Here is a 13,822-nt window from a genome sequence, read left to right as displayed (position 1 = left end):
TTTATCAACACTAAACTAAGATCTATATAGGAAATAAAGATCCTTAAAATATGATACCTGCTCTTGGTAACAGACAAGAGACAAATAAACCATCAATAATAAAAGCAAGTAAATAATACCATCTAAAGGACTGGGGCACCTGGGTGGCTCAGTTGGTTTAAGCATCAAACTTGATCTGGGCTCAGGTCTTGACCTCAGGGTCATGAGTTCAAGCCCCACATTGTACTGACATTCTGATACCTTGGACCAGGTTGCTAATGAGTTTACATGATTGAACATTAAACATTTAATCAAATATACTATTATAAATTAAAAGGTTTAACTTCTACTACAGGCAATCCTACTTTGATATTCTCCAGAAAAGTTATATTACACTTCTATAAATCAAATTATAATTTCTGTTAACTAAAATCAAAATCAGAGATACTTTGTCTAAATTTCTGATGAATTTTCAAATTTTAATGACTTAACAATATAATCCCTTATATTAAGTCACCCTCCATTCCCTCAAGATGCAAACAAATGCTGAATATTTGGGAATGTGTAATCAAAGAAATCAAGCAATTTTTTAATAAAGCCAAGGGCTTGTTACAGTTTGAAAGAAAATATCACATACCCTCCTGAAGGGCTATCCCACACACAGAAGTTTTACCCACAGTGTAAAGACGCAATGTAAATTACACATTTAGTTATAATGACTATAAAACACTAGCATACATCTGGCCATTTATCCTTTTTTTTAAGATTTTGAATTTATTATTATTGAAAGATTTTATTTATTTATTTGATAGAGAGAGTGCAAGCAAGGGGCACTGGCAGACAGAGGAACAAACAGGCTCTCTGCTGAACAGGGAGCCTGACGAAGGGTTCGATCCCAACTGAGCCACCCAGGCACCCCTGGCCATTTATCCTTAAAGCTCACTATATAAAGCATATTTCCACCTATTCTCTAAGATTTTTCAAAAAAAGAGGGGCACCTGGGTGGCTCAGTCAGTTAAGCGTCTGCCTTCAGTTCAGGTCATGATCCCAGGGTCCCTGTGTCTAGTTCCCTGCTCAGCAGGAAGTCTGCTTGTTCCTCTCCCTTTGTCCCTTTCCCCACCCCAACTCGTGCTCTCTCTCTCTCTCCCCACCCCCCAATAAATAAATAAATCTTAGGGGGAAAAAGGATTAAAAAAAAAAAGCTTGTCCTCTCACTCCTCTACCACACATCCCTCAACCCATTCCTCCTACTTCTCCTTTATCCTTTACAGGTAAAGCAACCACTTGGAACATACTCTGTTCCTCAGAATCCAAGACAACCATTCATAAGACACCATTATCTTATGCACCAACAAAAGGGAGGAAAAGCTGCCAGTTATAGTTTCAAGATGTCAATTTCAAAAACATTAAAATGAAAAAAATGTCTTAGAATCAATAAAATATTTGGTAACTCTTCCTACAAAATGCAAAACTCAGTCCTAATTTTACCCTCCCTTATCTGATGTTTGAAACCGGATACTATGAGTATTTTATTGACCTACAGGCAAGAGGAATGGCATCTTGCTCTTAATTAGAAATTCCACACAAACCTCAGACAACTGAAGAGAAGCAAAAAAGTTTGCATTTTCTGATATGTTCTTCAGTCTCTTCCTTTCGTACGATGACAATCCTGAAAATTCATCCTATGAAATTACACCAAAAAAATTCTGTTACTTTGCATGATCCACAGCAAAAGCACCTCATAAAACTAGGTGTTGAATTCTCAAATGTATACTTTCCTTCAAATTGCACCTGCTTTATTCATTACATGCTATCTTACCAAATGGCACACATTGGATGTGCACTGGATACTGAGTGTAAGAGTTTGAATCTGGGATAACCACAAGGCATCTACATGACTTCCCGATTAAATAACAAGTGACATATCAGAAGTCTAGTAGTGTAACCTAATAGCAAATTATTTCCTACTCATCATTAATTCACCATTACTCACAGTTATCTTTTTAGCAAACAAAAGAGAAAGAAATGTGTACCAGAAAATTTTAAATTCATTCAAAGAGTTAAGGAAATTTAGATAAAAGAACAACAACAAAAAGATAAAGGCACAGGCAGAAAAGACAATAAAACCAGAGAATCAAGCTTGGCGGTCCAATATCCAACTAATAGTTACAGCGGTAAAAAGAGGAGCAGAGAAAATGGAGGAGAAAGTTATGAGAGAAATAACGTAAGAAAGTTTCTTGAAACTTAAAGACATGAGTTTCCAGATTAAAAGGGCCCAATGAGTATGAAGCACAACAAATGAAAAAAGACCAAAGCTTACACACATCACAAAATTTCTTAACACCTGAGATAAGTGAGGTTAAAAAAAGTCTGCCAATAAGGAAAAAAGATCACAAAGAAGCAAGAATCAGAATAACATTTCTCAATACTGAGGGGAGCTGGAAGACAATGAAAGAGTATATTTAGGGGGGCCTGGGTGGCTCAGTCATTAAGCATCTGCCTTCAGCTCAGGTCATGATCCTAGGGTCCTGGGATCGAGCCCCGCATCGGGCTCCCTGCTCAGGGGGAAGCCTGCTTCTCCCTCTCCCACTCCCCCTGCTTGTGTTCCTGTCTCACTGTGTCTCTCTCAGTCAAATAAATAAATAAAATCTTAAAAAAAAGAGTATATTTAAAATTTTAAGGAAAAATTATTTTTTCCTTAAAATTCTAAGGAACAATTCTATTTCCAATTAACAATCCAATCTAACAATTCTAAATCCAATTAAGCCATCAATCAAATACAGCATAAAGACTTTGTCAGACACATAATCTACCTCTCCTACACCTTTTCTCAGGAAGCTCTAAGCTGCACTTCACCAAAATAAGAGAATAAACTAAAAAAAAAGTTCCAAGACAGTACGTAGGGTACAGAAGTTCCAGCATAGGAATGATAAAAGATCAAAGAAATTCAAAGGAAAATGGTAAAAGGAAGGCCAAGAAAGGGTTAAACAGTCCAGAATGAAATAGGAAGATGTAGGTGCTCAGGAAATGTTTCACGGAGGGAAAAAAAATATATATATTTTTATATATGAAGCCATAAAAATTCTTTGTTACAACTCTACTAGAGCTTGGGCTATACCTAGTAAAGATGTGAGAAGGGAAAGGAGTGGGTGGGCACATGCGTATAAGGTGTAGCATGAATGAAACAGGTCTTCATCTTCCATATTAAATTAATAGATAATATGGAAGGGATAAAAGCTTAAAAGGTTTAAAGTATAATTAGTCTACTGGGCAGCAGCAATCACAAACAGAGAAGTATGTGGCAGAAAACTGCTGGATGTTTTGATTTGCTTCTGAGTACATATGTATGTACATATGGAATTACTTTTGTGTGTGTGTGTGTGTGTGTGTATACACATGTGTGTGTGTGAATTATATGACTTAAATGTGGATGTACATGTATTACTTTGACCAAAATAAAAATTCTCCTCACACACACAAAATAATAGTGGCAGCAAAAGTAAAAGTTTATTGTGCCACTGCCTTTACAACTGCTTTTCAGGGGGAAAAACATCACCACCATCATCATCAGGGATTTCATAAGATTCTATTTCAAAATCAAAGAAACAAATTTAAATGATTCTAATTACCACAGACACAATTAAGAAAATTAAGAAAAATAATTGGTATCTTTAAGTGGTATGTTTAATTCAAACTATTCTTATCCATCACCCACCTATCAAAAACTTGCAACATTTAACAGGAAGACCAAGCAAACGTCAGAAAAAGTGGGTTCTCAAAATAAACATATGTAGGAAATAAACATTTTTTAAAAAACTTCACTATCTTCAGAAACACTTAAGAAGTTATTGTATCCATAAAACAAAGGGTGATATCTTTAAAAAAAAAAATCAAAGAACTTGAATTAAAAACATGCTTGATGCCAAAAATTCACAAACTATATGAATCCATTTACATAACATTCTCAAAATGACAAAACTGTAGAGACAAAAAAAAAAAAAATTAGCAGTTGCCAGGGGCTAAGGAGGGTGAGAGGGAGGGCTACAGACCTAATAGAAAGAAATAGCCTGAGGTGCCTGGATGGCTCAGTCCCTAGAGCATGCAACTCTTGATCTCAAGGTGGTGAGTTCAAACCCCACCATGGACCCTACTTAAAATAAATTTAAAAAAACAAAGAGCCCAAGGGAAATTTTTGTGGAGATGGAATAGTTCTGTATCTTGATTGTAATGATACAGAATTATACACATACCTCGTATGATGTGAACTTCCCCGTCCTGGTACTGTGATGTAGTTATATAAGATGTACCCACTGGGAAAAACTGGGTGAAGGCTACATGATACCTCTCTGTACTATTTCTGCAAATTGTTATGCATCTATAATTACTTGAGATAAAGGTTTTTTGAAAATAGATGTTTCTCACAGCTAACATCATACTTAATGGTGAAAGACTGAAAGCTTTTCCCCTATAAGCTCAGGAACAAGAAAATATGTCTACTTTTGCTACTTCTATCCAACACTGTCCTGGAGATTCTGGGACAATGAGGACAGGACGACTGGGAAGAAATAATATTAAAGAACATCCACATTGAAAAGAAAGAAAGAAAACTATCTTTATGGCCAAAACATGATCTAATAGATAGAAAATGCTTAAGAATTCACACAAAAAACTAATAAGCAACCTCAGCAAAGTTGCAAGATACAAGATCAATATACAAAAATCAGTTATATGTCTAGGCACTAACAATGAACAATCAGAAAATGATTGTAAGAAAACACCACCATTCATAACAGCAGAGCTCTGTCAGTTGAGCATCTGACCCTTGATTTTGGCTCAGGTTATGATCTCAGTTATGAAAGATCAAGCCCTGCGTCCAGCTCTGTGCTCAGCACGGACTCTGCTTGAGATTCTCTCTCTCCCTCTGCCACACCCCCTCCCCCACTCACGTGTGTGCACTTTCTCTCCCTCTCAAAAAAAGTTAAATTTAAATTAACAACTTCTGGGGCGCCTGAGTGGCTCAGTTGGTAAAGCGTCCACCTTCAGCTCCAGTCATGATCCCGGGGTATTGGGATCGAGCCCCAGTTGGGCTCCCTACTCAGTGGGGAGCCTGCTTCTCCCTCTGCCTCTGCTTCTCCCTCCACTTGTGCTCTCTCTCTTGCTCTCTCATGTGCTCTCTCAAATAAATAAAATCTTAAAAAAATAAAATCAATAACTTTTGTATGTCAAAGGACATTATCAAGAACATGAAAATAAAGTACAAAAAAACAGGAGAAAATACTTGCAAGTGATAGATCTAATAAGGGTCTAGTGTCCAGGATATATAAAGAACTCTTACAATTCAAAACAAAATGACAATTTAATTTTTCAAATGGCAAAGGGCTCTAAAAGCTATTTCTCCAAAGCACAAATGGCCAATAAGTTCATGTAAAAACACTCAACAAGGGGCGTCTGGGTGGCTCAGTCGTTAAGCGTCTGCCTTCGGCTCAGGTCATGGTCCCAGGGTCCTGGGATCGAGCCCCACGTCGGGCTCCCTGCTCTGCGGGAAGCCTGCTTCTCCCTCTCCCACTCCCCCTGCTTGTGTTCCCTTCTCTAGCTCTGTCTCTGTCAAATAAATAAATAAAATCTTTAAAAAAATAAAAATAAAAACACTCAACATTACTGATCATTAGAAAAATGCAAATCAAAACCACAATGAGACACTACATCACATCCACTAGAATGGCTATAATCAAAAAGACAAGGAGCACCTGGCTGACTCTACTGGTAGAACATGCAGCTCTTGATATCAGGGTTGTGAGTTCAAGCCCATCATTGGCCCTAGAACTTACTTAATAAAAATAAAAAAAATTGGAGGTGGGGGGGTACCTGGGTGACTTAGTGGGTTAAGCGTCTTTTTTTTTTTTTAAGATTTTTATTTATTTATTTGAGAGAGAGAGAATGAAGAAAAAGAGAGCATGAGAGGGGAAGGGTGAGAGGGTGAAGCAGACTCCCTGCCGAGGAGGGAGCCTGATGTGAGACTAGATCCCGGGACTCCAGGATCATGACATGAGCTGAATGCAGTCGCTTAACCAACTGAGCCACCCAGGCGCCCAAGCGTCTGACTCTTGATTTCAGCTCAGACTCTTAGGGTTGTGAGATTGAGCCCGGGTCTGGCTCTATGTTGGGCATGGAACCTACTTAAGATTCTCTTTCTCTGCCCCTAGTCCCTCCAAAAAAAATTTTTTTAATTAAAAAAAAGATAAATAATTAAAACATTATGTTACATGAAATAAGCCACTCACAAAAACACAAATACCATGAATCCACTTTTATGAGGTACCTATACTAGTCAAATTCAAAGAGACACAAGTAGAATGGTAGTTGCCAGGGGATGGCAGTAGGATGGAAATGGGGAGTTATTCAATGGAATAGTGTTTCAGTTTTTCAAGATGAAAGGATTTCTGGAGACTGACTGCACAACAACATAAATAAACAACATAAAGTACTACAGTCTACCTTTAAAAATGGTTAAGGTGCTAAATTTTATATTGTGTATTTCACAATTTTTTTTTAATTTTTAGGAAAGATAAATAACAAGTATTGGCAAGGGTGTAAAGAAAGTAGACTCTTCATGCATTGCTGCTGGTATGTAAAAATCATGCAGCCAGTCTGGTAAACAATTTGACAGTTTTTCAATAAGTTAAACACAGTTGACCATATGACCCAGCAATTTCATTCCTAGGTATATATATACCCAAAAGAATGGAAAACATTTGTTCAGCAAAAACTCATAAACAAAGGCTTGCGGCAGCACTATTCATAATAGCAAAAAGCGGGAACAACCCAAATGTTCATCATCTGATGAATGGATAAACAAAATATGGTATATATATCTATACAATGGAATATTATTCAGCCATAAAAAGGAATCAAGTACCTATACATACTACACAACATGAATGAACCCTGAAAACATTATGCTAGTCAAAGAAGCCAGACGCAAGAAGCTACATATTATATGATTTCATTTGTATGAAATGTCCAGAATAGGCAAATCTATAGAGAAAGAAAGTAGATTAGTGGTTTCCAGGGCTGGGTTAGGGAGGTGGAGGAGTTGGTAGCCACTACTAATGGGTACAGATTTCTTTTCAGAGTGAAAGAAATGTTCTGAAACTGGATAGTGGTGATGATTGTACAATCTTGTATATATACTAAAAACTACTGAACTGTACCCTTTAAATAGTAAAGTTTATGTTATGTGAATTATATCTCAATAAAAAATATATGCTTGATGACAGAAACCAGATATATGCATAGTCTCAAAGTATCTCCCTCAAGATATTTAGTAATTACAAAGGGAAAAATGGTGTTTCCATTGGAGAATCCTGACAAACACCACCTAAGCCAAGTGACCCAGGTCAACATCACCAGTAAAACATATCAATATCAAGTACACCCCGATATGATGCACTGAGGAGGGCACATTCACTTCTGTGGTACCCTGCCCAAAAAATGCAAAACCTTAATCTAACTATGAGAAAATAGCAGACAAACCCAAATTGAGGAACATTACACAAAATAACTTTTCAGTACTCTTCAAAAGTGCCAAGGTCATGAAAGATTGAAGAACTGTCACAGATTGGAGTAGACTACAGAAACATGGCTATTAAATGCACTGTAAAATCCTAGACTGGATACTGGAACAGAAGGGCATTAGTAAACAAACAAACAAACAAAAAAAACCTGGTGAAATCCTAATAAATTCTGTACTTTAAAATTGTTGTAGCAAGGTTAATTTCTTAGTTTGATAAGTGTTCTACAGTTATGTATGACATTAACACAAGAGGAAGCCAGGTGAAAGAAATATCAAAATTCTCTGTACCATTTTTGCAACTCTTCTGTAAGCCCAAAATGTTCTCAAAACTTAAAATAAATTTGTGAGGGGCGCCTGGGTGGCTCAGTCATTAAGCGCCTGCCTTCGGCTCAGGTCATGATCCCAGGTTCCTGGGATCGAGCCCTGCACTGGGCTCCCTGATCAGCAGGAAGTCTGCTCCTTCCTTTCTCACTCCCCCTGCTGTGTTCCCTCTCTCACTGTCTCTCTCTCTCTCTCTGTCAAATAAATAAATGAAATCTTTAAAGAGAAAGAAAGAAAGAAAGAAATGCTTTGTAAAGTTAAAATATTTTTTTTAATTTAAAGATTTTTATTTATTTATTTGTCAGAGAGAGAGAGAGAGAAAGCGAGAGAGAGCATAAGCCGTGGGGAGCATCAGGCAAAGGGTGAAGCAGGCTCCTTGCTGAGCAAGGCCTGATGGGGGAACTCCATCCCAGGACCCTGGGATCATGACCTGAGCTGAAGGCAGATGCTTAACCAACTGAGCCACCCAGGCGTCCCTGTGAAGTTAAAATATTTAATAAAAGTGCTGAAAGAGAAAATTTAGCAAGTTTCCCAGAAAACAGAATAAATTTTTTAAGATTTACTTATTCATTTTAGAGAGAGAGTGCAAGTTGGGGGAGGGTCAGAGGGAGAGAATCTCAAGCAGACTCCCCACTGATCACAGAGCCCCACTGCTGGGCTCAATCTCCCCACCCATGAGATCATGACCTGAGCCGAAACCAAGAGTCAGATGCTTTAACTGCCTGAGCCACCTAGGCGCCCCTAAAATTCCTGACTTACAGGTCAAGACGCTTGTCTGTGATGTGACAAAAACCTTCCCTCATTTGGGGAAGAAATAAGCTTATAAATAAAATATCATTTCTAAAGCATGGTACCATAAAGTCTTAGTCATTTTGCTCCAAAAAGATAATTAATGAAATGTCCTATAAAGATGTTAGATCTTGGGATGGCTGGGTGGCTCAGTCGGTTAAGCGTCTGCCTTCGGCTCAGGCCATGTTCCTGGGATCCTAGGATCAAGTCCTGCATCTGACTCCTTGCTAAGCAGGGAGTCTGCTTCTCCCTCTGTCTGCCGCTCCCCCTGCTTTTGCTCTCTCTCTCTCTGACAAATGAATAAATAAAATCTTTAAAGAAAAAAAAAAGGATGCTCGATCTTTCAGTTTGTCCTACTTAAATATATGCTGGGCATGTCTGACTCTGCTTGATTAGCTTCAGTACTTACTCTTAATGTTCTAATTTCTGACCCTATTTTCTTAGATCAAACTAAAATCTCAAGAGATGAATGGACACAGATCTGGGGACTGCCTGGCTGGCTCGGTCAGTACAGCGTGTGACTCTTGATCTTGGGGTTTTAAGTTTGAGGCCCACATTGGTATAGAGATTATTTAAAAATAAAAAAAATCTTAAAAAGGTGCGGTATATATATATTCATATGTATACCCATATATACATCCATATATACATCCATACACACACACACACACACACACACACACACACACACACTAATGGAGTATTATTCAGCCATGAAAAAGAATGAAATCTTGCCATTTGCAACAACATGGATGGAGCTAGAGAGTATAATGCTAAGCAAAATCAGTCAGAAAAAGGTAAGTACCATATGACTTCACTCATGTGGAAGTTAAGAAACAAAACAAATGAGCAAAGGAAAAAGAGAAGAGAAAAACCAAGAAACAGATTAACTATAAAGAACAGATAGTTGCCAGAGAGGAGGTGGGTGGGGGGATGGGTGAAATAGGTGAAGGGGATTAAGAGTACACTTATCATGATGAACACTGAGTAGGGTATAGAATTGTTGAATCACTATATCATACACCTAAAACTAATATAACACTGTATGTTAACTATAACAGAAATTAAAAAACAATTTTTTAAAATTTTTAAATAAGTTAAAAAAAATAAAATCTACTTCCCACTAGCCTCATATACTCAGAATCTTATAGTCAAAGAGGCCAAAGAGATCACTGAATCCAGTGGTTTTCAAAATGACATCCCAGACCAACAGCACCAGCATCTCTAAGAAACTGTGTTGGACATGCCAATTCTTTACCCCACTCCAAAACTTCTCGAAAATCAGAAACTCTGGTGATAGAGTCCTGCAATGGAGTTTTAACAGCCCTCCAGGAAATTCTGATACAGGCTAAAGTTTGAGAAGCAATGATCTTATCCAATCCCCTGACTGTAGAGTGATTTGCTTAAAAACACGTCTAAAACCTAGGCTTTCAACCCCCCAGTCCAATGCACTAATGACAGACCCACGATGTCCCACGAGAGGTCCTCTTGAGACAATAAAGCATAAATTGAATTCCTATTTCAAAAGAACACCACCACAATTATCCTATCTCCCTTTCCCCTATCATTTTCCGTTCCATTAACTTTTGACATGTGATATGGTTTTATCTTGTCTTGCACAATATCTGTCACTTTAAATGAAATACAACATTCCTGATAGGCAATAGAAGTCTAAAAATTAGATGCTTAATTCCTTAAACTGATTCAAACTATTATTTTCAATAGTACTAATAAGTGTTTCTCATGTATCTTCTCTACTCCATCATTTTTCTTCTTTTTATATTTAGAGGAAATATTATTCATATTAATCAATTAATGATGACTTTCCTACCCTCATATCAAGAGTCACTCAAATGCCATGTCCCACAGGCCAACTTCTTCTGGCATTTGTGCATAAATATGTAAAGGTGAGCAAGACACCATAAGTAATAAGTAGACCCAAAAATATCTGCAATAAACTGAGAGGAAGAAAAAGGGAAACAGAATGAAGATTGAGTCAATCCTCTCCTTGACAAATCAAAACCAAGAGTAAAATTAACCAAGGAAGTTATGTGTTCAACATTTAAAAAATAAAATTTCAATTAAACATAAACCCTGGATACCCTTAGCTTATCAGAACTTCAAATTTTAAAGTAAGAAAAATTTGAATAAGCTAGTAATTAAATTCTTACCAGGCCTGGTGTGTTATCTTCATCACTGTCTAGATCCTGACTGCTTTCCATATCAACACTGAGAATCACTGTATCGGAATCCGAAGTGCTCTTGTGTTGTCGCTTGTTACTTTCAGTATAAACATCTAAGGATGATTTTTGCAGAGTGGATTCTGCCTTGGAAGACGTGCCTTCCATCCTTGGAGTTAAAATCCTTCTGCAAGTTTTCCTTATTTCAGTCTTCTTACATTTCTTACATGCAACTTCATTGTTAGAATTCTTATCCAATAGGGATTTGGAGTGCTTAATTTGGTCTGGCTTGTAATTACTGAGTGAAAAGGGAACAAGATAAACCTTAGGTGTTTTTCCTAAAACTGTAGTCTGTACTGGTCTCAGAGATACACAAGTGATGTTTTGATTTTCTTTATATTCATTCACCTATTCAGGTCAATAAAAGAAAAGAGAGCATTAGAATCCCAGATCCTATGCCTTTTCTTACAGGTCTGTGTAAATAAATCCAGAGTGATAGCCTGTAACGAAACTTTTTTCCCCACCAAAATCTAGATACCTAACTCATTAGCCTGAATTTAATTATTTATTATATTGGGTGCATTTTTTTACCCATGACTCGGCAAACCAGTAATAATGTAATAATAATGATTACATTTGTAACTGAGGAGACTACCCCAACTGTCACCTTCTGAGTAACTGGAATTGTCTCCAGAGTGGGAAGCCGACAATAACTGCCCCAAAGGCAAATGCAAGAGTCCCTGATCCCATCCTGTTCCTATTTCTGGGGTTACTAATAACCTTCCCCAACGCTGAAGGCCGAGTTTCCATAGAGGAAAACAGGGGGCCGGGATCCCCGATTATCTTTTGAAACAACACCCCCGAAAAACCCGTTAAGCTGAGAGATGCCCCAAGGAGCGGGAACTAGTTCCGGTATGTGGAGGTGGTGGGTGCCAAGTCTTCGTGCCCTCTCGGGCCTGGTCCCGGCAATGCCTCACGAACACTGAGGCAGGAGCGCACCCGAAAGCAACAAGCCGTTGCTCACCTTCATCTGGAGTCGCTGTCTGGAGCCCACCTTCTCCTCACTGCCCGCGCGCGACCCCGACATCTTTCGGCGGCTTAGCAGCTGGCGTCTTCCCGCCAAGATTGCGGCGAGAGGCGCGGGAGGGGCAAGGGGAGGAGCAGCGGGGCTGGGGCGGGGCCTGGCGGGAGGCTCTAACGGGCTCTGACGCCAGCGGGCCGGAGGGGGAGGGGCACGCAGGCGTTACGGTCGTCTCCGTAGGCGTCCAGCTCACCAGCTTCACCCCCTACTGAAATTCTTGTAATTGGACCGAATACACATTTTTACCTTAGATCCCAGTATTTTTTTGATGCTGCTGATGCCAGTATCTCGCTTTGAAAAACACTGGCTCTTCTGCTGAGAAAAAACCACCTTGCCTTGCAATGTGAGCCTGGAAAAGATTCAGACGCACTTAGATACCATATGAATAGAGAAGCTGGAAAATCGAAATCAACAGGCAGCCTTTACTTGGGCCCCCCGGTTCCTTATAACCCCCCCACCAGGAAATTACGCCCTATGGCTACCACATTACCTTCTTCCTAGAAGGAAAGCATTTTGATTTTTTTCAAGAGCTGATAACTTAAGCTGGTTTAAATTTCACCTCATCATCTGCCCACCAGTTAACTAAGATCCTAATGATGACCTTACAAAGCCCAAAGGCTGGGGAAAAGTTGTTAATCAAATCATTTTTGTACACAAAGTAACAAATAAGATTTTAGTGCGCCGTATTTCTTACAGTCACAGCCATATTAACTTTTTTTTGTTGTTTCTATTCTGAGTTGCCCTAAGTCAAAACAATTGTTTTCCCATCATATGTACTCCCTCTGGACAGCGTGGTTTTGGAGCTGTTAAATTCGAAATAAAAATTTCTACCTACTCTATTTTTAAGATCCTTTTCTTTCTAGCCCAAAACTGTTTCCCTGGCATGGGTCCTCCACTGTTCCTTGCTCAAGATTTGCCCAATTCCATTTCCTCTCCCAGCCTAGACCCAATTTTACAACACAGGTGAAATAATTTGAGAACTAATCCTATTAACAGTAACATCAGGGCCCTCCATGATCTGATTCTTGCTAAACTTTCACCACTCCTTGACTCAAAAATTACTGATAAAATCAAACTTTTCAGTGTTTAATATATACCATGCTATTTCTGGACTTAATGAGTTTTTTCATGCTGTCCCAGCTCTCCCTACCACAACACTTACGAAATCCTTTCTATGGTCAAAAGTGTTCCGACTTCCAATAAGCCAGTATTTTTTTTTTTTTACAAACCCAGCTAGTAAATTGTGATTGCTTCCGTTACCAAGCCTTCCTAAAATTCAAGCCTTTAAACAATATTCCATACTCCTTAGAGAGCTAAGGCCAGTAAACACAGCAAGTACTTAATAATTACTCGTGTACTTCTATACAAACACTGTCTAGCCAGGAATGTTTTAAGAGACGGTCTTGAGAAACTGAAAAAACTGGAAAGCCAAAAAGTACACTGTTCTGACTTCAGGCATTGCTCCAGGACCCTTGGGGGATTTTTTTCCTTTTTCATGGCAATGGCCTAAATTACCACCAGCTGCCCGCGCGTGATGACCAAAAAATACCTCACCACAACCCACTCAGCCTCATCAACTGAGCTAATCAGGTGCTATTTGTAGGACTTCTATTCTCATTAAATTCCAATTCTGAGCTTTCAACAGTCTGGACAAACTGCCCTTCACTATCTGCTCAATTCCTTATTCATCACTATCCCATTTTCCTCGGGTTCAAACCAAGGTAACAAGAGAAATCCGTAATCCGGACCTGTCTCGCCACAGGATTTTAGCAGCAAAGCCCAATGGGAAGCAATTTCCCGCCAGAAGCGACGTCCAAACACTGCGAGACGGAAGACGCTAGAGCCGCCTTTGAACATGCGCAGTAACAGACTCGACGTCCACGATCCCAGAATTCTCTG

The 13,822-nt window shown here is 38.8% G+C and overlaps 1 protein-coding gene across 3 annotated transcripts in view; it reads right to left on the bottom strand.

The window, feature by feature from the left end:
• WDR76 (WD repeat domain 76) overlaps positions 1-13,780 on the bottom strand; it is a 55,323-nt gene extending 41,543 nt beyond the window's left edge. The window contains exons 1-4 of one of the 3 annotated variants that reach the window (XM_088024771.1): positions 13,672-13,780; positions 12,170-12,272; positions 10,834-11,140; positions 1,569-1,661 (exon numbers count right to left, since the gene is read on the bottom strand). In XM_088024771.1, coding sequence (XP_087880897.1) covers positions 1,569-1,661; positions 10,834-11,140; positions 12,170-12,272; positions 13,672-13,780 — 612 coding nt within the window. Of the gene's footprint in view, positions 1-1,568; positions 1,662-10,833; positions 11,251-11,866; positions 11,986-12,169; positions 12,273-13,671 lie in introns of those variants that run through there. The other 2 variants (XM_028126739.2, XM_028126740.2) reach the window with 2 other exon arrangements.
• Positions 13,781-13,822: the final 42 nt, after the last annotated feature.

Source organism: Eumetopias jubatus, unplaced genomic scaffold (genome assembly GCF_037043125.1).
Source record: "Eumetopias jubatus isolate StellerSeaLion01/CBP00866 unplaced genomic scaffold, mEumJub1_p1.0 scaffold_7, whole genome shotgun sequence".
Lineage (NCBI taxonomy): Eukaryota > Metazoa > Chordata > Mammalia > Carnivora > Otariidae > Eumetopias > Eumetopias jubatus.
This window is presented reverse-complemented; position numbering and strand designations above follow the sequence as displayed.